The following is a 22,142-nucleotide window of genomic DNA, read 5'->3' on the forward strand; positions in this document are numbered from 1 at the left end:
CATTTTTCCCCAATCTTGTCAACTACTGCTCTTCCCCCCCCAAAAAATATCTGGGCAGCTGTGACCTCCTGCCCAGAAGGGCTGGAACCATTTGTATAGTGGGGGGGGGGGGGGCTGAGAGCCATTGAACCAAACTGTAAACCCTGGATAGGATGGAAACCACGTCAAGCCAGGGGGTGCGGCAGCCCCCCCACGCCCAGCACCTCTGCTCCTGCTCCCCAAAACTGAGCGCATGGGAATCCCTGCCCAGCCCCTAGCATGAGCAGCTGAGACCCCCGCCCTTATGGCCGGGCCCAGCCCCGCAGCTGCGCCGCGGCACGGACACCCGGCCCCGGCCCCGCCCCCTGCGCTCCCCGCGCCTGCCCGCGTGCCCCCGGCCCCGCCCCCTGCGCTGCCCGCGCCTGCCCGCGTGCCCCCGCCCCGCCCCCCGCGCTCCCCGCGCCTGCCCACGTGCTCCCGGCTCCGCCCCCTGCGCTCCCCGCGTGCCCCCGGCCCCGCCCCCTGTGCTCCCCGCGCCTGCCCGCGTGCCCCCGGCCCCGCCCCCTGCGCTCCCCGCGCCTGCCCACGTGCTCCCGGCCGCGCGGCGCGCAGGGCTGTGGCCGGCCAGGCGGAGGGGCGATGGTTTTCCTGAGCGTGTCCTGCTGGGCGCGGAGCCGCCTGACCGACCGCTTCTGGAGGGTGCAGGCGGTGCTCAAGCATGCGCGAGTGAGTGAGTCCAGCCGCCCTCCGCGGCCCGCTTCCCGGTACCGGCCAGGCCTCCGCCCCGGGCCTCTTTCCTCCCCAGCCCCGCTCGCGGGCTCGCTCCCCTTTGCGCAGCTGCTGGGAGCCAGGCGCTTTCTCCTGCCCTCGCCCCACCTTGCGGCCAGAGCCCGCGCTCCCAGCCCCGCCGCGAACCCGGTGGGGGTGTCTGTCCCCAAGGAGCAGAAAGGGTGTGTGTGTGGGGGGGTGTCGTGTCCCCAAGGAGCAGAAAGGGTGTGTGTGTGGGGGGGGCGGGTGTCGTGTCCCCAAGGAGCAGAAAGGGTGTGTGTGTGGGGGGGGGAAGGTGTCGTGGCCCCAGGGAGCAGAAGGGGTGGGTGTGTCCCTTTCTCTTCGTTAGTTGCTTCCTCCCCCACCCCGTCCACTTACAGTCTTGTCCTTCCTCTGAGCCTGAAGGTGACACGCGTGTTCCTCTCGGAGTTGCCCAGTGCATGGTGGGTGGTAATGGCAGAGAGCAGAAATAAAGCTTTCACCCTGGTCTCCCCCAAAGGCTGTGCTCTTCTCCATAATAGAACCAGAAATTCTCACCCTTTATTTTTTTTTTATACAAAAGGGAGGCATGATGTTACGGCTTAAAGGAAAATAGCTGAATTATTGGCTGTCCATAGTTGCTGTATAAATGGGGACTAGATGGCTAACTGCGCCTTGCTTGCACATATAAGGTTAAAGGGACAGTGTGAACTTAAATTTGGTCACCAGAAATATAAATACTATAGAACAGGGGTTCTCAAACTGGGGGTTGGGAGATTATTACCTGGGGGGTCGCAAGCTGTCAGCCTCCACCCGAAACCCCGCTTCATCTCCAGCATTTATAATAGTGTTAAATATTTTTAAAAGTGTTTTTAATTTATAAGGAGGGTCGCCCTCTGAGGCTTGCTGTGTGAAAGGGGTCACCACTACAAAAGTTTGAGAACCACTGCTATAGAAACTAGTTTTGATAAAGCCTTAACCAAACTTTCCCTCAGTGTTTGAAACTCAAACTGTAAACAATGAAACTGGCTAAATTGACTTAATTTTTGAACTGATCAAAATGCAAAAGGTAAAGAGCATTAACAGTGATAAGTACATTTATATTTGTATATCTTCAGGTGTTGTTAGAACTGGTAAAGATACTTCTTTACAATATGACTTAAGTGGACAGTATCTCTTAAGCTATTGCATGTAGGGTTAAAAAGGAATTTTCTGTAAGGGCATATTGTCAGTAGCTTTAGTGATATCATCACCTGCTATAGCATTGAGCAGGGCCTTGCCTAACTGAAATGGGCGTATCCTACACTTGTGGGTCCCAATCTAGCCATGTATCATAAGTAGCCTGTGGGGACAGTTGTTGGAGGGCAGACTAATCACATGGTGCACTTGCCCAGTGTTAATTTTCCATATATGCAGCTGTGGTGGTTTCCACAGATATTATATGATCATCAGTGGTACATGAAGTGGCTCAAGCTATGAGACATTACTCAGGATGGGGATTCCCAATTGATTTCCTGCTTTTTGCGTAGAGGCACAACCCCTTCTGTTTTTTAAGAGTCAAAAAGTTAGTGTGAGTTTGGCCCACTGTTAGAATCTGGGACTGAAAACTAAAACTGATTCTGTGCTCTGTCCAGCCAGTGAGAAACTATGGTCTTTCTCAGGTTACTTAATGTTTGAGTTTCTATTTCCTCATTTGTAAAATTAGGCTTAACTAATGTTTGTAAAGTGCTTTGAGATCCTCTTAATGAAAGGCTTTATAGAAATGCAAAGTGATATCTTCTATATTCATATTACTGAAGGGCTTTACAGCCTTATAAAGTTAATAATTGAACTGGAACATCTTGTTTTTGCCTTAGCATTTTCGTGGAAGAAAGAACCGCTGCTATAGATTGGCTGTACGAAGTGTTCGGAGAGCTTTTGTGAAGTCAACAAAGGCCAGAAGAGAAAAGAAGAAATTCATGAGAGCGGTAAAAAACAAACCAAAATGATAGATGTAAACACTGAAACTGGGAGACTAGAATCATTTTTATATAGCCATTTTCCTACTCGGGGTATCCCCAAATGCTTTACAAACTGCTGTTGAAAGAGTAGTTCTGCAAGTTCAAGGCAAGTGCAGTAGCCCCTGTTGGCTCTGCAGTAGCTCATGTTTCATCAGAATTTTAGTAGTGAAGAAATGTTGGTCAGGACACATTGTGTTTATTGAATCTGAGCACATCCATATGTCTAATTCTCTACCAAAAGAAAGCATCAACTAGAATATTCTTATTTTTATATTTAAATCTTTGTGTTTTTAAAGCTTTGGATTACGAGGATTGAAGCAGCTTCTCTTGAACATGGTTTGAAGTATCCAGCTTTCATAGGCAATTTGCTTAAGGTAAGTGTGTTGCTTGAAGAAGAATTGCACTGAAATGGTGACATGTTGTCCAAAATTCTCATTGGTCTTTCAGTCAGTCATTCCATAAAACACCCAGAAAACCTCTCAGCTCTGCTGATGAGTGATAAATATGAAATTTGTTGTGTAGGGTTTTTCTTGCTTACTGCAATAATGTAGTCATGTTTTATACTTGTATCTATTTCTGCTACAAGTGACGACCTTTTATCTTGGCAGCATAAGAGCTCAACATAAGACTCATAACATGTTCCTATCTCTTCACTATAGATTTATGTGACCAGAAGAACTTTTTTCATTTATTCTTTAAAGGGACAGTGTCAGTTTACATTGTTTATTGTAAATAAAAGATGTTACCTATGCTACTGTCAGGTGCTCAGAGTAATAGCTGCCTTTTTTAATACCTTGATATCTAAAAAATATAAAACAAATAAAACCTTGAATTACTAAAAGTGAGTTTAAAAATCCGAATTACTTTTCACTAATTCGACTGGTGCATTTCAGTCAGCTTGGACAACAAAAATAAATGCAGTCAGTTTCGCTGCTACATTCTTAGCACTCCAGTGCTCTCTTAAAACAAACGGGGGGATTTGTTTCAAAGCTTCACATTAGAATTGGAAAAGTTTGTTGGTCTTAGGTTTAGCTTGTTGCGAGGTTATTGCGTGGGGGGTCGCGAGTTGTAAGCCTCCACCCCAAACTCTGCTTTGCATCCAGCATTTATAATGGTGTTAAATATATAAAAAAGTGTTTTTAATTTATAAGGGGGGGTCGCACTCAGAGGTTTGCTATGTGAAAGGGGTCACCAGTACAAAAGTTTGAGAACTACTGAACTAATTAAATCAGATTTATTCTAAAGTTATCAAACTGTTAAAGTTCTTCCATTGTTTTCTCTTGTCACTCTTGGTAACTAATGGAATAAAGTACTCGGCATAGAAGTTCCATCAAACTGAGTCAAAGGAACAGGTATTTCAGAGAAAGTCAGTGTCCCTTGCATCTTAGAATTGTCCAACAGGGAGGTCCTTAGTTTCATTTTCCAGAAGAAGCAGACCTGGTTTCTATAATCTCTTGATATTTTAGATCATCCACTCGTTGCCCTATGTAGTCTATAAAGGGACCGATCCTGAAGTCCTTCCATTTTGAGACCCATTTAATGGCCTGATCCTGAGTTCAGCATCCACCACTTCTGTGGAAGTCAATGGGAATTGTTGGTGTGCAGCACTTCATGGGATTGGGCCCTGAAACTCAAACTTGGCTTTTTATTTAAAGGTGAAGATAAATGTATGGGCTGAGAATATTTCTGGATGTTATTGCATAATCTGAAATACAATGTAAGGATGGTTAAGGCACAGGACTAGGAACTGAGACCCAAGTTCTATTGCCAGCTCTGAAATGGACAACTTGTGCAACTCTGGCCAAGTCAGTTTCTGTGTATCCATTTCCTCACCTCTAAAATGGATAGAATGCATTACAAAGGAGCACTGAGAACCTTGGATGGAAGTCACTATAAAAGTGCAAAACATTATTTCAATAAGAATTCCCATCCATTTGGAACATATATACCTTGTTTGCTGGAATTTGAAAACTAGAACATCCAAGATCAGGCACTTACTCCGTAGACTTACATAAAGGAAGAGACTCCCCACTGTAGCTACTGGAATTTGTTAGAAAGGGTTTTTAGAAAATCCATGATTATCTGTTTTATATCAGATGCTGTAGTAGAAGATTGCTGCTGTTGAATTGTATGACACTTTCCCCTTGGGATATTCACAAAAATTAGATGTGTATCTTGTGAGGTTTGCCCAGGCAGTAAAATCATATGTTCATTTGCCTAAAACAGTCATTAAATATTAGCGTTTTAATGAAACTTGTATATAGTAATGCACTTAAGCACTTAACAATGAACATTTGGAAAAGTATAATTCCTGTGCTCTTCATTGACCATCCTTCTTGCATTTAGTGCCAGGTGGAGCTGAACAGGAAAATGCTTGCTGATCTGGCTATTTATGAGCCAAAGACATTCAAGTCCCTAGCTGCCTTGGCCCAAAGGAGGAGACAAGAAGGCTTCCTTGATGCCCTGGGGGATGGAAAAGAACCAGAAGGAATATTTTCACGAATTGTGCACCATTATTGAAGTGACAGGCATAACCTACAATTGTAGCTGCCTATTCTAAGCCGAGGCTTGTATTGCAAAGTAAGTTTGCACCCCAGAGTACAAAAAAAGATCATGTACTTGAAGGAAGACTTAGACAGCTAGCTTGTAAACTCAAGAGGGCGGTTCTTTTTCCTTAGTGGTTTTGGTCAAAATTGCAATCTAAGCTTAACAGGGATAAACCCTACTGTGCAGAAGTCACTCTATGTAAAAACATTGTGTAAACATTTTTGTTCTGTAACAATCTAATAAAGGTTTTTTATGTATTATAAAAATATCTGAATAGTCACTTCTGGTGTCACAGAACAATAACATGCATTTTAAATGCTTCCTGAAATGTTGACAACTATCCCACATAGATGCAAGTAAAAAAAATATTTATGTGGTACTCAATGTTAATGAGGTTATATTGCAAAGCTATGGCTTAAATATGTGATGCATAAGATAACTATGGAAGTACCTGCCAAAAAGCAGAAAAAAGGAAAATCTTAAAGGCTTTAGTAAGGCTTGTGCTGCAGCTAGTAGAGTTCTACTAAAATAAGTAGTCAGTCCATGAGAATAAGCATGTGAAGGCATCTTTTACAAAAAATAAAGTGAAAAAGGGCTAGTGAAATCACCAGAAATTCAGATTTTGTTAGGAGTATAAACCATGCCTTCTTAAGTATTGTGCCATCTAGCTTCATGCCACAAAATGTGGAGTTATCTAGCTTTTTTTAAACTAGAATATGTAAGAGTGCAGCACAGCTAGACTATATTCAAGTGTAGCGGTCAGTCTTTCAAATTAGTTTAAAAATTAAACTGGCCAGTCTAAAGTAGGGAAAGCTTACATGTGATGTGTTGCTTAAAACGTATCCACAGAGTTGCAAATCTCTCATTGGTTCAGTCTATACTATACTTGTATCCGAATCAGGGGAACCAGAGATTAAGCCCATATCTACGCTACAGCTGCGCTACTGTAGCGTGGACCCTTCCTAAATTGATGGAAGGGTTTTTTCCCCATCAATTTAGTTAATCCACTCTTCAAGAATGGTACTAGGTGGATGGAGGAATTCTTCCATCAACCCTGCTGTAATCTACACTTGAGGTTAGGTGGACCTCCGTAAATTGCTCAAGGTGTGAATTTTTTCACAGCCCTGAGCAATGTACCTAACTAGATATAATTTTTTAGTGTAGAGCAGGCCTTGCACTTAAAAGCTGTAGTGCAACTGGGACCTCTGTCTGTGTAAAGGCTTTAAAACCCTGGATCCTCCATGACTCTGGTCTTCAGGGGAGCACCACCGTATTATAAATATCCTAGCTAAAGTTGAAGCAAATGGAGGCTTACACTCAGATATATCTTCCAGTAAAATCTGTGTGCTGGAGTCTGTTCAATGCAGGTGCTAGTGCTGCGGTGCAAGATAGAGTTCAAGCAGGAATTAATAAGGCATAGCAGTGCAAGATAACAAAACTACACTTGTGGGGAGGCTGGTCAATGCTGCCAATTCAAGATTTTGGGGGTGAGCCTTGGGCGACTTGTTTTACTTAAAGCCCGGGCTGCTGGAGTCAAGAAACAAAGCTTCTTGCCCTCCAGCATCGCAGAGAAAAGCTTGAAAATGTGGGTGGAGTACCCCTTAGGGCTCCTGTTAAATGTGGGGGGAGGGCAATTGTCCCAGGGCCCCCCAACTGTAAGTGGAAGGGGGGGCTCCAGCTTTCTCTCATGGGCCCTGTCCATACCCCCAGCATCTGTGTCAATGAGTCTTTCAAACCCCCTCCCCCCGGCGTGGGGGGCTCCCACTGGCGTGTGCTGGGGGCGGGGGAGGGCTGGCTCGGGCCTGGTCGGTGGTGGCGAGCCAGGCTTTGTCTGTGTGGGGGAGGGGGCGCGGGAGGCGCGCGATGCACGCCGGAAGTTCCGCCCGCTCCACCCTGTTTCGAATTCCCAACCGCTGCGTCACGCCGCTTGCATCAGGCCGCAGGACCAGCGTCACGGCGGGGGCAGGCAGGCCAATCCGAGCGCGGCGCCTCGCTGTCACCCGCCAATGGGAGGCCAGCGCAGGGGGAAAGGGGCGGGACACCGCCCGGCTCCGGCGGCTGGAGAGGGGGAAGGCGAGAGAGAGGTGAGGCGGCGGCCCAAGATGGCGGCGGGGACGAGCAGCGCGGCGGCCGTGGTAGCGGGGGGCCCGGGCGGGCCTCAGGTGGCGGGGCCGGCCCCGTCGGGGAGCGGCGCCCCGGGCCCCGGCGCGGTGCTGATCGGGGACCGGCTGTACTCGGGGGTGCTGATCACGCTGGAGAACTGCCTGCTGCCCGACGACGCGCTGCTCTTCACCCCCTCCATGGGCAGCGGCCTGGACACCGACACCGAGACCCAGCTGCGCGTCACCGGCTGCGAGCTCATCCAGGCGGCCGGCATCCTGCTGCGGCTCCCGCAGGTGAGCCGGCCTGCGGGGCCGGGGCCGGGCCCGCGGCGGGTGAAAGACGCTCGGCAGGGAGGAGCAGCTTCCGGTCTGAGGGAGCGAGCGAGGCCCGGGCGGGGGCGCCGCGGGCCGGAGGAGGAGGGGGTTGCGTAGCCGCTCCGGGCCCGCGGCAGCCGGGGGCGCTGGGCCTTCGTTGCCCGGGAGCGTCGCGCTTTGTTCTCCCGGGCAGGGCTGGTGCCCCATGGCCGCTGCGTCACTCACACAAACTCCCCCTTTAGTCCTAGAAACTAGGTAACGCCCGACCCGGCCGCTCCCGGGGGAAACGGGCTCGGGCCCGGGCCCCGCAGCCGCGTTTGCAATCGCGGGGGTGGAACAGGGATCACGAGGCGCCGCCGGCCTTTGATTTACCAAGGAACCAGGCGTGTGAAACTGGCCCTGTTGTGTCCTTTACGGGCAGCATTCCCCCCCCCCTTTGTCCCGGCCGGCTCTGCTGAGACAGGAAGTGAATGATGTAACCATCTCTTCCGGTAAAGCCAGGGCCTGGGTTGGCTCAGCCCTCCAGGGCCCTTCCTGGTAGATCGGCCGAGTCTCGCTCGTTTCTAAGAGGAGAGGCCCCCTCACGCTTTTTCTTTGCTGCGGGTGGTAACGCACATGATTTCGCAATGCCTTTCAAATGGGGTTTCTGAACTGCTTTCTCGTATGACGTGTCGCCAGTGGACTTCCCTGGTGCGCTTCAATTCCTCCCATTAAAGAAAATGGGACAAAGAGTCAATGTTACTAACACGGCTGCTACTCTGAAATGTTACTATGATGGTTGGAGGGAAGAGCAGTTACAAAAATGCCACTATGGCTGAAACAAAGTTAACGAGACCTTCAGCTTAAAAAAAAAATTTTTTTGGCCTAATGCTGCTACCAATAATCTTTATTTTAGCTGTTTTAATTTCTCTAGCCATCTTTTCTTGCATATGAGTGTGTTTTAATATGGCAACAAGGGAGTCTTTTTAAATATGGTTATGTGATTGTAAAACCACAAAGGTTGGCTGGGGAGCTTGTGGGTAGGTGGTAATGCTTGACATTTAGTGCTGACTCATGGTTAAAATGACTCGCTTTGGGTTGGTGGTTGCCTTTTAATATTGCACAATGAACATAAAACCAAAAATAAACAAGTAGGAGTGTTTGCATAGATGGTGGAGCACTGCGGGGCATTTAGACTGTAGTGTCCACCCTCATAACTATTTTTGAGTGTCCCCATAAAATATTTTGTTTGGTACTTTTCTATTGTCTAGTCTAAGACTGCACATTATAGTTCTAGGTGTTCATGGTGTTATACGCTTTTTTTTTTCTCCCTCTGGGAGCTGTTTGTTGCTGTGTCAGGCATTTCTAATGGTTTTTATGGGACTCATATTTGTTGCAGTGTAATTCATCTTGCTCTAGAACTTTGTATGGGGATATTAATATTGGATTACCATTTCTTCCTTTCTCTCTAGGTGGCAATGGCTACAGGGCAGGTGCTGTTTCAACGTTTCTTTTATACAAAATCTTTTGTGAAGCATTCCATGGAGGTAAGGATTCTTTTAGAAAATGCACTATGCATTTGATTTCTCTCATGTTTGAGAGCATATATTATGCCCTGTTGTTGAACTATGTGTACAGGAAACTTTCGAGCTATAGATATGTTGTTTAGTTAAACACAGTTTTACACATCTACATTGTAACAAATACTTAACTTAAAATTTGGAATATTTCTTGTTTTTACCACCACTTTCTCTTGTTATCCCTCCTAAAGCTCTTGGAGGCGATCAGTTCCAGATTTGAGCAAAACATCAGTATGTTGCAATACTTATATTTCAGCATGTGTCAATGGCCTGTGTTCATCTGGCATCCAAAATTGAAGAAGCACCGAGGCGCATAAGAGATGTAATTAACGTATTCCATCGCCTTCGACATCTAAGAGAGAAAAAGTAAGTTTAGAATCTGAAAAATGTTCCCTTTCTTCATGGCCGGTTGTTTAAATGTGGGGACTACTGAACATGAGAGCCTGAATTTAGTAGTCTAGCTAGCCATAATTGTTGCTGTGCCTATGGGGGAGTTCAGATGCATCACGACTCAAGGAACATGGGGTAAAACCTTGTTTGGGGAATGAAAACCAAAACATGAATCTGGTTAATCTTAACTGGAAAAAATGCTTGTACTGTTGTAAATACTAGCTAGTTTGCATCAAAATATAGTAACTTGCATATGTGTCCAAGTAAGATTGTTGGGTGTCTTTTAATATTGGCAGTTCATTCTTACTCGATGGAATCTGCAATAATGTCTTACAGAAAACCTGTACCTCTACTACTGGATCAAGATTATGTTAATTTGAAGAACCAAATCATAAAGGCAGAGAGAAGAGTTTTAAAGGAGCTGGGGTTCTGCGTTCATGTAAAGCACCCTCATAAGGTTTGTACGATATTCAACTAACTTATCAACTGTGTGCGGTTCACACTCTGCTTGTTCTGGGCAGACTATTAAACTGGTTAAAAGCTGCTTGTTCCACAATACTGAGCACAGTGAAGCTAGTTTACAGTGATCTTGCTATCTTGTTTCTCATTCAAGAGAGTCTTAATAGTTGGTCTTGTATCTCATTGGTCAGTGAAGATTGGAGATGGATGCAAATGTTAAGAACTGGTTAGACTTAACTGTACTTGGATTCTTCAGTTTGTCATAGCATGAAAACAACTTATTGTTGAATAAGCAGGTAATTTTGGTGTTAAATTCTGAAACAATATGAATAACTCGTCTTTGACTAAGGCTCTCGAATATCCCTTTTGTAGAATCTAGCTCTGATTATAATATTCGTCATTACTGATGGGATGTGTGAAATTCTCAATCCCAGGAATGCTGTTCCCCAAAGTGTGCCGACTCTGCTCCCCATAGGAGCTGGTCAGCACGGCTGTTTGAATCTAATAGAAGGTTAAAGTAGTGTAAGGGTTCTCCTTTTCCTTGCCCTGCAGGTATCTGCTCTCTGTCTTGCAGTAATGGCTACTACTTCAGACCTCTTCAGCTCACTGTAGTGTAAATGCTCTTTAAATTTGAGATCAAGTGCCCCCTGATTAAAAATGTGTAGATACCTTGCTCTGTTCAGATTTTCTCTGCCCACTGCCATTCTTTCTGAGCCTCCTTATTTATTGGGGTACCAAACACAGGAATGAGTGTACTCCTTCACCCACTAATCCCTGTGAATTTTCTGTAATTTTTTTTATCTACCATCTTTTTTCATGTGGTTCACAAAAAACTTTGTTTTGTATGCTGCTGTGAACCTTTTAAACCTATTATGTAGGACTTTGCAGAAGCAAAAGAGGGGAAAACACGTTGGCTAGGTTTAGTCCCTTCCAATAGAGGTGTTTTGTGGTGGATTGGTGCCACTTTTTTCCAGTTGGCAGTGTTTCCTCCCATGTGGCAGCTAAGAGGACTGTTGAGTTCTATAGGAAAAGCAAACCTATTTTGAAAACTGAGCGTAAGGCAAGACTTCTAGATGAATAGGATGACTGAGCACAGAAGGAGTATGAAGAAGGTCAGATTTGGCTGTGCACAGCCATTTTTGGAGCCTGTTCTTTCCCTCTTTTGTAATTGAAGGCAGAAACTACCCGGGTAAACATTTGGCATCTTACAAGCACTCTCTCGGTGGATATTTGAGAATGTTAAAATCTAGAACAGAATAGCAGATGCTACATGGACATCCCCTCTGAATTAAATACTTGGCTCTAGAGATTCTTGATAATAACTCAGTAACCCATATCTTCCAGATAATCGTTATGTACCTTCAGGTATTAGAATGTGAACGTAACCAACACCTGGTCCAGACTTCATGGTAAGTTGATCTATCTTGTTATACGAGACCAGCAGGGCAGTGGCAGAAATATGTCATTTGAGGCACTCTGGGCAACATTGGTGTAGCCCACAACTATGTTCATGGAATAGACAGTTCCAGTGTTTCCTGGAGTGCCCCAACCTACTACCCAAATGTTGATCGGCCTCTAAGTTTCAGGCACTGTCTTAAATGGTAAGATAGCTTTTAAACCCCTCAACCCTTGCTCTTTCTTCCCTTTTCTTCTACCCTTTGCCCTCCCTCTAAAGTGAAAATGTTAAGTGGTTGTTTCTTTGGGTAAATCATATGTGCAGTTCTTGTCCGTCGCTGATGCTGGGAGACACTTTCCCAACACTTGAGCTGCGGTTGCAACAAGGGCATCAGGAACCCTCGACATAAATCCTTTTTATCCACATGGATAATCCAAGATGTCAGCTACTAAGACTGGATAACTCAGTGTTTTTGCATTTGTCATGAAACGTCTTCTGCCTGTCTTGTTGCTTCACTGTAGTGAAGAGAATCATTTGGGGATGGGTATCGAAGTAAAAATTCCAGATTGTAACAAACTTGTAACTTATGAAACAATGACATAATTTAAAAATTGGAATAATGAATCTAAAGGTCATATTTCTGCTGACTGAACTCTCTGGTACTGTGATCTGTTTGATGGAGAACCTATTTTGACTTTTCTTTTCTGTACTCTTTTAATCAAAGGGTAGCCTCTGAGGGTAAGTGACTAAGACTTCTCCTCTGCTGCCCAAGCGCTATGGTGCAGGGATAACTGCGTCTTCAGTCAAACCAAAGCAGGCTCTACAAAGAGAAGGCTGACTCTAGACAGGTGGTATAAATACGATAGTATAGTAACTGGCCAACTGCTTCTTGTGCTTATACTTTTGATTTTTGTTGTTGTGCCCTTGACTCTCTTGTATATTTTAGAACTTGATTGTTTAAATTTTGAAAACTGTTAATGTTAATATGCTTTAACTATGTTGATGATGCTGTACCTTTTTAAAATGCAAAAAAAAAAAAAAAACTATTTAAGGTGGGATTTAAGTCTTCTGGGTGAATTAACTAACTGGTAGACTTCAGTTTTTATCATATCTGTGTATGTTATTTAATCCAACACTTAAGACCTTCTACTCAAGTATTTTCAGTTTGGAATTAAGTACAGCAATGACACTGGACATTTTCCCTACTTCCAGATTACACAATACCATTGCATTTAGAATTCACATGTGAAGCAAGACTATTAGGCACCAATTTCCTTTTTTGTTTGGGATGCAGCGGAATAACTATTAGAGCAATTCCCTAACCATTCATTGCTTCCAGTACCTGGAAAGTCATGGGTATCCAGTATAACTAATGTTTGAAGTGCAGCGGTTTTAGAGAACAACTTAAAGGTGAAGTAATGTGACACATGTTTAATTCTACATGCCCCCAAACTCAGAGCCCAAAAGACCAGCTGCACAGTTAGCAAGTTAGTTTTTGTTTAGCAGTTTGGGAAAGGAAGCCCAATCATCCTTCATACCTTGTGAATACTTCTCTCGCTGCACTTCATTTCGCAAAGACTTTCTCTGATCTCCTTCAAAGTGTCTTCTCCATAGCAAAAAATGGTGTTAGAACAGCATGACTTAGTTTAAGCTTTCCTCATGGGCAAGGTGAAGGAGAGTCAAGACTAAGCCTCTAACTTGCCACTTTTTTCCCAATGGTCAGTCGATCCCCGTGTATTAGAACTGAAATATCCAGTAAAGGACTAAAACACGTAGATGGGAATGAGATTCATGAGCACCTCCTCTTTCTGTAAACTGGTTTTAAATGGGCTGTGGTCTCTGGTTTGGGCATCCTTGTGTGCTGCATACCTCCACGATCAATTTCAAACTCTTCTCAGAAAGCTTGTATAACTATATGGTGGCCTTTGTTCTGGGTGGTGTTTTCTCCCTTGCCCACCTGACACGCTGCTTGAAAGAAATATTTTTTTTAAAAGTTATACCTTTAAACATTGTATTTGTTTGTTGACAAATTCAGATGCAAGTACTTTGAAAATACAAACTTCCTTGAGGATTTAAAATCAAAATATTTTAAAGTATGTACTGACTGTTGTGGAATATGTGCAATATTTTACAGTTGTCTCATTCTGTGAATATTCATTTTAAGAAACCTTGTTGAAATGGGACATTTGGAAACGATACTGTCATATGCCAGAGAAGAGGAGATCTGTTTGAATACTGAACCATCCTCTGCACTGATGATCCCAAATTCCTGGATTTCTTCCACGACTAGCTTTTTGCATCACAAATGGATTCTGTCTTGGATGCTGTCTCACTAATGGAAAATGGACAGGTTCCTAAAACTTTCCAGTGGAAATGGGTACACGCTGAAGTGGATTGCATTTCTCCGGAGAACTCCAGCAGGATCAGCAACTTTGAACACTAGCTTTCAGTTTGCATGCTTCTCTGCACTCTGGGATTGAGCCTAGATTTCTATTACTGAGTTCTTTACAGATTATATGTGGTCTCTACAAAAACATTTGTTTTTGCATGAGAGCAGGCCAGTAGATCTAGAGGGAAAAGTAAAGTTAAAATTGGTTCTCTTTCATAACTGATTTGTCTGACAGCCAGTCAGAAACTTATTCCCAACCACATATCCATCCCCTTGAAGAAATTTTTCTAACTTCTCTTCAGATTTACAGGAGTATAGCATTTGAGCTTAGTAATAGAATGTACAGAAAAGTAGTTACTGTAGAATTGAAGAGAATAGAACAGAGAGGCATTCTGCAGGGGGTTGCAATTGTTCCCTTATTGTGTATTTCAGGAATTACATGAATGACAGTCTACGAACAGATGTCTTTGTAAGATTCCAGCCAGAAAGTATTGCTTGTGCCTGTATCTACCTTGCAGCTAGAACATTGGAGGTGAAACATCTATTTATATTTGTCGTTTAAATTTACATTAAGGTTTTCATGTAGAAATAGAAAACTGAATGTATGATTTCTCAATTGTAGATCCCACTTCCTAATCGTCCTCACTGGTTTCTGCTGTTTGGAGCAACAGAGGAGGAAATTCAAGGGATTTGTATAAAAATCCTGCAGCTATATACTCGGAAAAAGGTTCGCTATTGTTTTATATGATGTGTATTCTCAGAACATAGGGCAAAACATTCTGCTTCCATTGAAGCCAGTTGCAAAACTCCCACTTCTCTGGGAGCAGAATCCAGACTCTGTGAGTTGTATCCCTTCTTCTAAGCATGGTCAATTGAAACAGTACAGAGAACTGATTTTTTTTTTTTTAATGTGCATTTGCAGGTTGACTTGTCTTATCTGGAAAGCAAAGTAGAAAAGAAAAAACTAGCCATTGAAGAGGCAAAAGCACTAGCTAAAGGCCTGCTACCCGACAAGACTCCCAATTTGGAGAACACGTCAGGGTTTTCCCCTGTTCCTAAAAATGGTTGGTATCAATGTACCTAGTTTGCACATTTGGACTGCATTGCTTTCTCCCATATTTTGGGAGTATTAGTGACTTCATAACTTGAGTAAGAATCCTGTCTCAGTCAGGCTATTTTAGATGGCAGGTATTCCTTGTTAAGCGGTCTATGTTCCAAATGAGGGCTGCAAATGCCGCTAATTTGCGGCATCCTCACTCTAGAAAGGGGTAGTCAAACTCCTCATGAGATTTTTTTTTCCCGTTCTTTTTCTTGGCCTCATGTTATTATGTGTGCTAAAAGAAAGGCAGCCTTGGGACATGACATGAAACTATTCGTTGTAGTGGGAGAACATTGTCTAGTGGAGAGAGCCAACGTGTTCACTTTTCAAAATGCCTCTGCTCCAGTAACTGTATGCGCTGGGAAGGGTGGTGGAGGAATGGCTGTGTGTGAAGGGAGAGTGCCCTGTTCTCTATTCAACTGAAATGTGTGTATAAGAAATAGTTATTTCCGGCTAGTTAAAATTCCCTTTACAAAAAAAATCTGGCATGTAAATTTCCTTGAAACAAAGAGGAAAGAGTTGGACCTTTTAATGAATCAAATAAACTGGTATTCACAGATTTAGGTTGTAACAACTTTAAAGAAAGTTTTTTCCCCAGAGCACCATGTTAGGCAAAAGATAGTTTCCAAACAGAGCCCTCTTGGAGATACAATAGTATCTGCCTTTCCAAAGCATTGAAAATTGTGTGACATATTACATAAAATGCCGGTTCAGGCAGTTCTATTAAAGGTTTGTTCACTGTTTAAAGTCTGTTTTAGAGGTTTTTGGGGTTTTGTTTTTTAATGTACTAGGTTTACAGCCTCAGAAATTTACTTTAGATTTGAATAACTCATTCAAGTTTCACCCTTTATCTGAATGTACAGCAAAGGGTATCTAGAGGGATCTGGTAATTAGTCGATCCTTGCCCTCATTAGTGAGGGCAGGTGATCCATTCAACTACTGCTTGCCACTCCTTATCATTGGGTTGCCCACTAAAGATTGACATCTCTGATACGCATGTGGGGGTGGATGAAGTGTAAACTTCTACATTTTTCTTTTAGAATCTCCAAAAGAAGGTAAAGGAAATAAACCTTCCCCACTTGCTGTGCAGGCGATGAAGAATGCCAAAAGAAAAATGGATGGAACAAAAAGAATGAATTCCAACAGCCCAGTGAATGGGTAAGATTCCACGTGATATAGACTCTACTTTTTTTTTTTTTTTTTTCCTCCCAGCGCTTAAATCTAAATCTTACTTGGATTCTGTCCTTCATAGCATTCAGAAAGAAAGGGAGAGCAGAAGTGGAAGCAGAAGTCGAGAGCAGAGTTATTCAAGATCACCATCTAGATCAGCATCTCCTAAGCGCAGGTACGTACTGAAATGGGTGGAAGTGCTGAGTCCCATTTGTAACCTGCTATGCTAATGGCAAACTACCATCCCAGAGAATGGTGCTTTGGGAGTCAGTGGGCTCTGAAGCAACAACTACAGCAATTTATATAAAAACTGAAACCCCGTTTGAGCTCTGGAAACGAGACTAGTGTATGGAGGTGCAACACGGTGGCCAGTGTAGGTTCACGTGAAGTTATGATTAGAGGAATAACTGCATATGAATGGCATCTTACTCAGCAAATCTGCTCCTTGTGCCCATGGTCCTTTCTGCTGACTTAAATGACAAAAATAAGTTTATATACTGCTTCTTACTAGCCTCACCATAGACCCAACAAAGCTTGGGGGATAGGGAATTGGATTCTCTTCTGACTCTCAGATCAACAGAATGGCAATATGTTCAGCTTCTCCCTCCATTATACCTTGTGCCCCCTGTACCAAACACTGGGGTTTCACAAACAGAACTGAGGTCCAATTTTGGCCTGCAAAGCCTCTTACTGGGGGTGATGCTCAAGCTAGGAAAGACCGCTTGATTTTCATGCCTTAAGCTGTTTTCAGGGCTACAAATTAGAGAGAAAAATCTATGGTAAATTGGCTCAATTTACAAGTATGTAGATATCCATGAGAGGTAATCATGGAACCCCCCAAAGTCCATAGGTCTAAAATTCTTCCAAAACCTTTTGCTGTAATTATGAAGCTGATTTCTTTCTGGATTATTAATAAAATGTTGTGGAAGATACTGTTCAGCATTTCAAAGCATTGGGTTTTTTACCCATTCAACAACGGATCTAATGATTACAAATGTTACCTATTATTTTAGTCCTACAGGAAATTACTTATACTGTGTTTTAATGAGTTATGGGGTGTGAGCTGGGGAAGTATTCTGTTTGAAACCAGGCGATGCAGACAAAAGCTAAAATGTAATTGAAATATCTTCTAAAGCTTGCTGGTTCAACTAATCAGATTAGTAGCGCTCTGTATTTAGAGAAGAGGCTTTTGCTTGTAAGATCTATTCTGAGGGCAGCTTTCAACCTGAATTGTAGTTTACAAGTAAGTAAGGGTGGCATTTTAAAGGACCATGTCAAATTATTTTTTCTAAAACCTTTTTCCTTGTGTTCCAAGTAGCACCTAAGATTGCTATAATCTGTCTTGTCCTAGTGCATGCTTTTAATGTTGTAAAGTAATTGGACATTGATTGTTAAGGCACTCACTGTTCTCTTCTCCTTCTACTTCCCTGTCTTAGAAAAAGTGAAAGCTACTCAACATCGAGTGGTTCCAAATCCCACAGCCGCTCCAGGAGTCGCAGTGATTCTCCCCCAAGACAGTTCAACCATAGTGCTAGTTACAAAGGCTCTAAAATGAGGAGTTACAAAAAGTCAAAGGACTACAAATATTCGACACACAAGCCAAGGAAGTCCCGCAGCAGGAGCTCCTCACGTTCCCGGAGCCACTCACGAGAGCGTTCTGATCATTCTGGGAAGTACAAGAAGAAAAGTCACTACTATAGAGAGAGACATGAGCGTTCCCACTCCTATGAGCGTACGGGTCATCGTTATGACCGAGACCACCCTGGCCACAGCAGGCATAGGAGATGAGCGCTACAACGGGTTCTCTTCTGTCCTTTGGGATTCAGAGTGGAGCCCGGTTTCCCCCATTTTTCCCTTGCAGCATAGGGTTAGCCTGGGTCTAAACCACTTAGCATCAGTAATCTTTTCTAACCCTGTGCTTGTTAGCATGAATCCAAATACAAGAACACTGAACAGACATGATGATGTGGGAGACTTGATCTGGTAGATGGTTTAATTGTTCTGCTGCTGGAGCGTCTCTTAGAAACACCGAAGAGCCTCTCTTGTGGTGGCTGCTCCTATGCCTGCTCTTTGGTAATAGGTAAATTTGCATACTGTAGTGCAATGGTGTTAGTCTATTTCGGGACTCGGAGTACTGAGAGCACCAATTTCCTGGCTCAGCGATTAGCGAACCCTGCTGAACTAGCCCTTCCTGATGGAACGAGAAGAAAGCTCAAAACGTTTCATGAAAACCATTAGTGGCTTGGTGCTAACAAAGCTGTCGTTTCATACTGACTCAATTATGTTGTACAAATGTAAGGTGATATTTCTAGAACTGATGCCTATATTAGGTTACACTTGTGTATATATTTTGCAGTGTTTAACAATACAATATGGGAATATGGCCTTATTAGCCCTTCTACTTTCTCCACCGTGTAAATAAGCATTTGTTTAATACAAGTGAAAGCTATATACTGAAAAGTCAAAACTTGAATTCTATCAATTTAAGATTTGTGTAGAGAATTCTGATAAATGTGAAAGTATTTAGCTCTGTGTATTGAAAGTAGTATATTTTTATCCGTGCAATGCTGCGTGCAGGCCACCAGCTCATAGAGAAGTTTCATATATATACATTTTATGTGTTTTGAATAACTCTATACTCAGGATCTTTGACACGCTGAAGAATTGGTAGTTTGTCAATCTGCTTGCTTGTTTAAAAACAGAAGGTGTAAAAAAAAAAAAAAAAAAAAAAAAAAAAGCCCAAGTCCGCAGCTCAGTGGTATCCGTTTTAGTGGTATATCTGAGCTGTTCCCATGCTCCCTAATTTCATTAAAGTATTTGATTTTGTATTTAAACTCCATGATACTGTCTGGTGTAATTCCGAGACTTTCTTCTAAGTTGTACCGCCACGTCTACTCGAAAAGGGAAAAAATAACCTGACTTGAAATAGGGGTAAATGAATAGTTTATAGCAGTTTTATTTTTAAACTGACGTGTACCATCTCAAATGTAAATACTGTTTCAGACTAATTTTGTAGCACATGGTTACAGGGGATGTGAGTAATGGTAAAACAGGTCTCTTCCTTTCCCACTGGAGGGAGTTAAAAGCTATGCAACTTAGCAGGTCCATCAGAATGTTCATCAGTGCAGGTGTAATAGAGGGTTAATTTCCTGAAGTGGGGAGTGTCTTCCTATCCAGGGAAAGAAAGTAATGGTGGCTGCTGATTGGTTGACAGTGGTTCCTGTGACTTTCAAGCCACTGAGGGTATGTCTACACAGCCCGCAGCAGCGAGCCTCTGAGCCTGGGGTGACTAAAAATAGCCTTGTAAATGTCATGGCCCCGGGCTCTGATGTCTACATCATTCTGTGTAGTGCAGTAGTGAGAGCCTGAATCGGCTGACCCAGGCTTGGAGCCTCACAGCCTGGTGCTGTATAGACATACCCTGATACAGCATAGGTTAGCTTTGGTTGCCTAGATACTACAGTGAGGGTGGGGCATTATAAATGCCCTTGTATGTCTTCGAGTGATCTGCTGGCAGGCTTATCGCAGGAGCGTTTACAAAGACTTTCAGTGTCCCATCACCAGGCATGCGCAGCATTAGGGGTGAGCCGGCCACTGGGATGGCGTTGAAATTCCTCGTTCCCATATCCCAGAACAGAATTGTGCAAGCAGTGCAGTATCCTTTGCAAATGCCTTGGAAGAAGGGTGCGCCTGGGTCCCACCCCACGAATCATGGTGCAGAGGGGAGAATAGGCAAAATGCTGTGCTTTCTATAGCTGACCAGCAGCAATCTCCCCTTCCTGCTGTTTTTGCCCTGGCCTTTCCCACACCCTCTCATGGCAGCTTCTCATGTTACCACCGTTTCCCCCACATGCTGCTGTGGAGCAGGGGAAGCAGAACAACCAAGAGGACCTGGAGCTGCCTCCTGAAGCAGGGCTGTTCCCTGCGGATCACCTAGGAAGTGCTGAGCACCCCAAGCCTGTGACAATCAGGCCTCCCCAAAGTGCCTCAAATTGGGGTAAAAATGGAGGCACATAGTCACTTATCACACAGGCGGGCCTGGATGTGCCACAATGTATCGTGTCCATTGCTGCTTTCTTATCACTGCACAGAGGATTAAATGTTGCTTGCTATGCCATCTGACCTCAGTGAGTTTCTCATATATTAAAAAAATCCTTCAGCTTTTAAAGCACAACCGCTTGAAACTAATTGTGCTAACAGCTGAGGTAAACTAATGGGAAGAGACTAAACAGTGATGGTGCAGTTAAGTCCTGTGGATAAGTTTATTGGCATGTTAGACTTTTTTCTCTAGGTTCCCCCCCGCCCCCATTGGTTCAGAGTTCTGGCAATGCTTCTGTGCTTCTGCTCACACTTCACTCTGGTCTTTTTTTTTTTTTAAACTTGAACATAACCCCCTAAAGAGGCTTTACTCCATCCAGCATGTCACAGCCCCTCCAAACAATAATTCTGGAACAGAAGAAACTTAAGCATTTGTTATGAGGAACTTTAATCTTCTGTAAGGACATGATGTCCAGATGGAGAAAATTACTGGTCTAGCTATACTACTAAAACTCCCATCTGTATGCTTCTCTTCCTGAATAAGACTGCTTGTTTTCTGATTTTTAATTTGCTTTGAAAGCAGTGTAAAGATCAGAAAAGAGCCTTCCTTTTTGTGGATACAAGTGTCCACATAGGGAATTCTACCACTGGCTATGCTAGTAATCTTCCCTGTGGAGACAAGCCCTCAGCTGAATGCCACTTCAGACCGTTGTGGGGGCTATAGGCACCTCCCACACACATGAAAGACTCAGCTGCTATCCCTCGACCAGCATCCGATCAAATTTTGCACATGATGCAAGGAGAGGGTGATGCAGAAGTTTGAGGACAAGGGTTACAGTAAGATCCCAGTTACCTAGCTTTGAATGTAGCTGCTGTATGGTTCTATAAAAATGGCTTTTATATGTAACTCACTTTTTGCTAATGAGATTCCATTACTTTACATTACCAGTCAAACTTGAGGAACTTTGGTCTCTAGGTATCTTCAGCACGTGTTTCTCAAGTATCCCAAGTAGAAGCAGTTGTCTAGGCTGAGACGTGGGAAAACTGTCGAGTTTAAGTTAGGATTGTGCAGTGTCAAGGAATATAACATGAGAGTGTGAGGAGGGGGAAGATACTAGCATAGACTAGTGCTAACTGGTTTTAACCAAGCAGGTCTCTTGTTCCATCTGTTCAAAAGCCAGCAAACTACCTGCCTTCACCTGTATTTTGCACACGTGGAGGGAAACTGAAGTAATTTCATACTTCAATGGCTATTTGGACTGTTTAGTATACACAAAGTCTTAAAGTAACAAGCTACAGGCAGTACATCAAAGTAATCTTGACCTGTCCAAAGTGTTACTCTGTATGGATTTGAAAGAACAGAAGAATGGCTCTACTCAGTCAGACCAAGGTCCATTTAGCCCACTATCCTGTTGGCTAACAGTAACCAGTGCTAGTTGCTTCAGAGGGACTGAATGGAATAAGGCAACTTACTGAGTTATCCATCCCTTATCATCCACTTCTGGCAATCCGAGGTTTAAGGAAAGCCAGAGCATGGGGTTGCATCCCTGATCATCTTGGCTAATAGCCACTGATGGACCTGTCCTCCATGAACTTATTCTTTTTTTAACCCATACTTTTGGCCTTCAAAATGTCCCATGGCAATGAGTTGACTGTGCACTGTGTGAAGAAGTACTTCCTTATGTTTTTTTTTTAAACCTGCTGCCTATTCATTTAATTGGGTGACCCCTGGTTCCTGTGTAATGTGAGAGGCTAAAGAACACTTCCTTATTCACTTTCTCCACACCATTGGTGATTTTTTATAGACCTCTATCACATCACCCCTTAGTCATCTCTTTTCCAAGCGGAAACAGTCCCAGTCTTTTTAAACTCTCCTCATATGAAAGCTGCTCTGTACCCCCTAATCATTTTTGTTGCCCTTCTCTGTACTTTTTCCAATTCTAATATCTTTT

The 22,142-nt window shown here is 43.6% G+C and overlaps 2 protein-coding genes across 5 annotated transcripts; both read left to right on the forward strand.

The window, feature by feature from the left end:
* The first annotated feature begins 539 nt into the window (after positions 1 to 539).
* Positions 540 to 5,534, forward strand: MRPL20 (mitochondrial ribosomal protein L20). The gene is made up of 4 exons (XM_034753583.1): positions 540 to 705; positions 2,583 to 2,693; positions 3,023 to 3,100; positions 5,073 to 5,534. Exons 1-4 carry the CDS (start codon positions 619 to 621, stop codon positions 5,244 to 5,246), a joined length of 450 nt encoding a protein of 149 aa, XP_034609474.1. The 5' UTR covers positions 540 to 618; the 3' UTR covers positions 5,247 to 5,534.
* Positions 5,535 to 7,346: 1,812 nt separating this feature from the next.
* Positions 7,347 to 18,986, forward strand: CCNL2 (cyclin L2). 4 transcript variants are annotated; one of them, XM_034753188.1, is made up of 11 exons: positions 7,347 to 7,669; positions 9,142 to 9,216; positions 9,506 to 9,615; positions 9,976 to 10,096; positions 11,443 to 11,507; positions 14,316 to 14,415; positions 14,506 to 14,610; positions 14,806 to 14,947; positions 16,023 to 16,140; positions 16,235 to 16,327; positions 17,589 to 18,986. In XM_034753188.1, the coding sequence occupies exons 1-11, from the start codon at positions 7,376 to 7,378 to the stop codon at positions 17,938 to 17,940; spliced, it is 1,575 nt and encodes a 524-aa protein (XP_034609079.1). In that variant the 5' UTR covers positions 7,347 to 7,375; the 3' UTR covers positions 17,941 to 18,986. The 4 variants fall into 4 exon arrangements, with proteins under 4 accessions (XP_034609079.1, XP_034609080.1, XP_034609083.1 ...); XM_034753189.1 differs by lacking the exon at positions 7,347 to 7,669 and having other exon boundaries at positions 9,136 to 9,216; positions 9,441 to 9,615; positions 17,589 to 18,978; XM_034753192.1 differs by lacking the exons at positions 7,347 to 7,669; positions 9,142 to 9,216; positions 9,506 to 9,615; positions 11,443 to 11,507 and having other exon boundaries at positions 10,010 to 10,096; positions 17,589 to 18,978.
* Positions 18,987 to 22,142: the final 3,156 nt, after the last annotated feature.

The sequence above is a fragment of the Trachemys scripta genome, chromosome 19 (assembly GCF_013100865.1).
Source record: "Trachemys scripta elegans isolate TJP31775 chromosome 19, CAS_Tse_1.0, whole genome shotgun sequence".
Classification (NCBI taxonomy): domain Eukaryota; kingdom Metazoa; phylum Chordata; order Testudines; family Emydidae; genus Trachemys; species Trachemys scripta.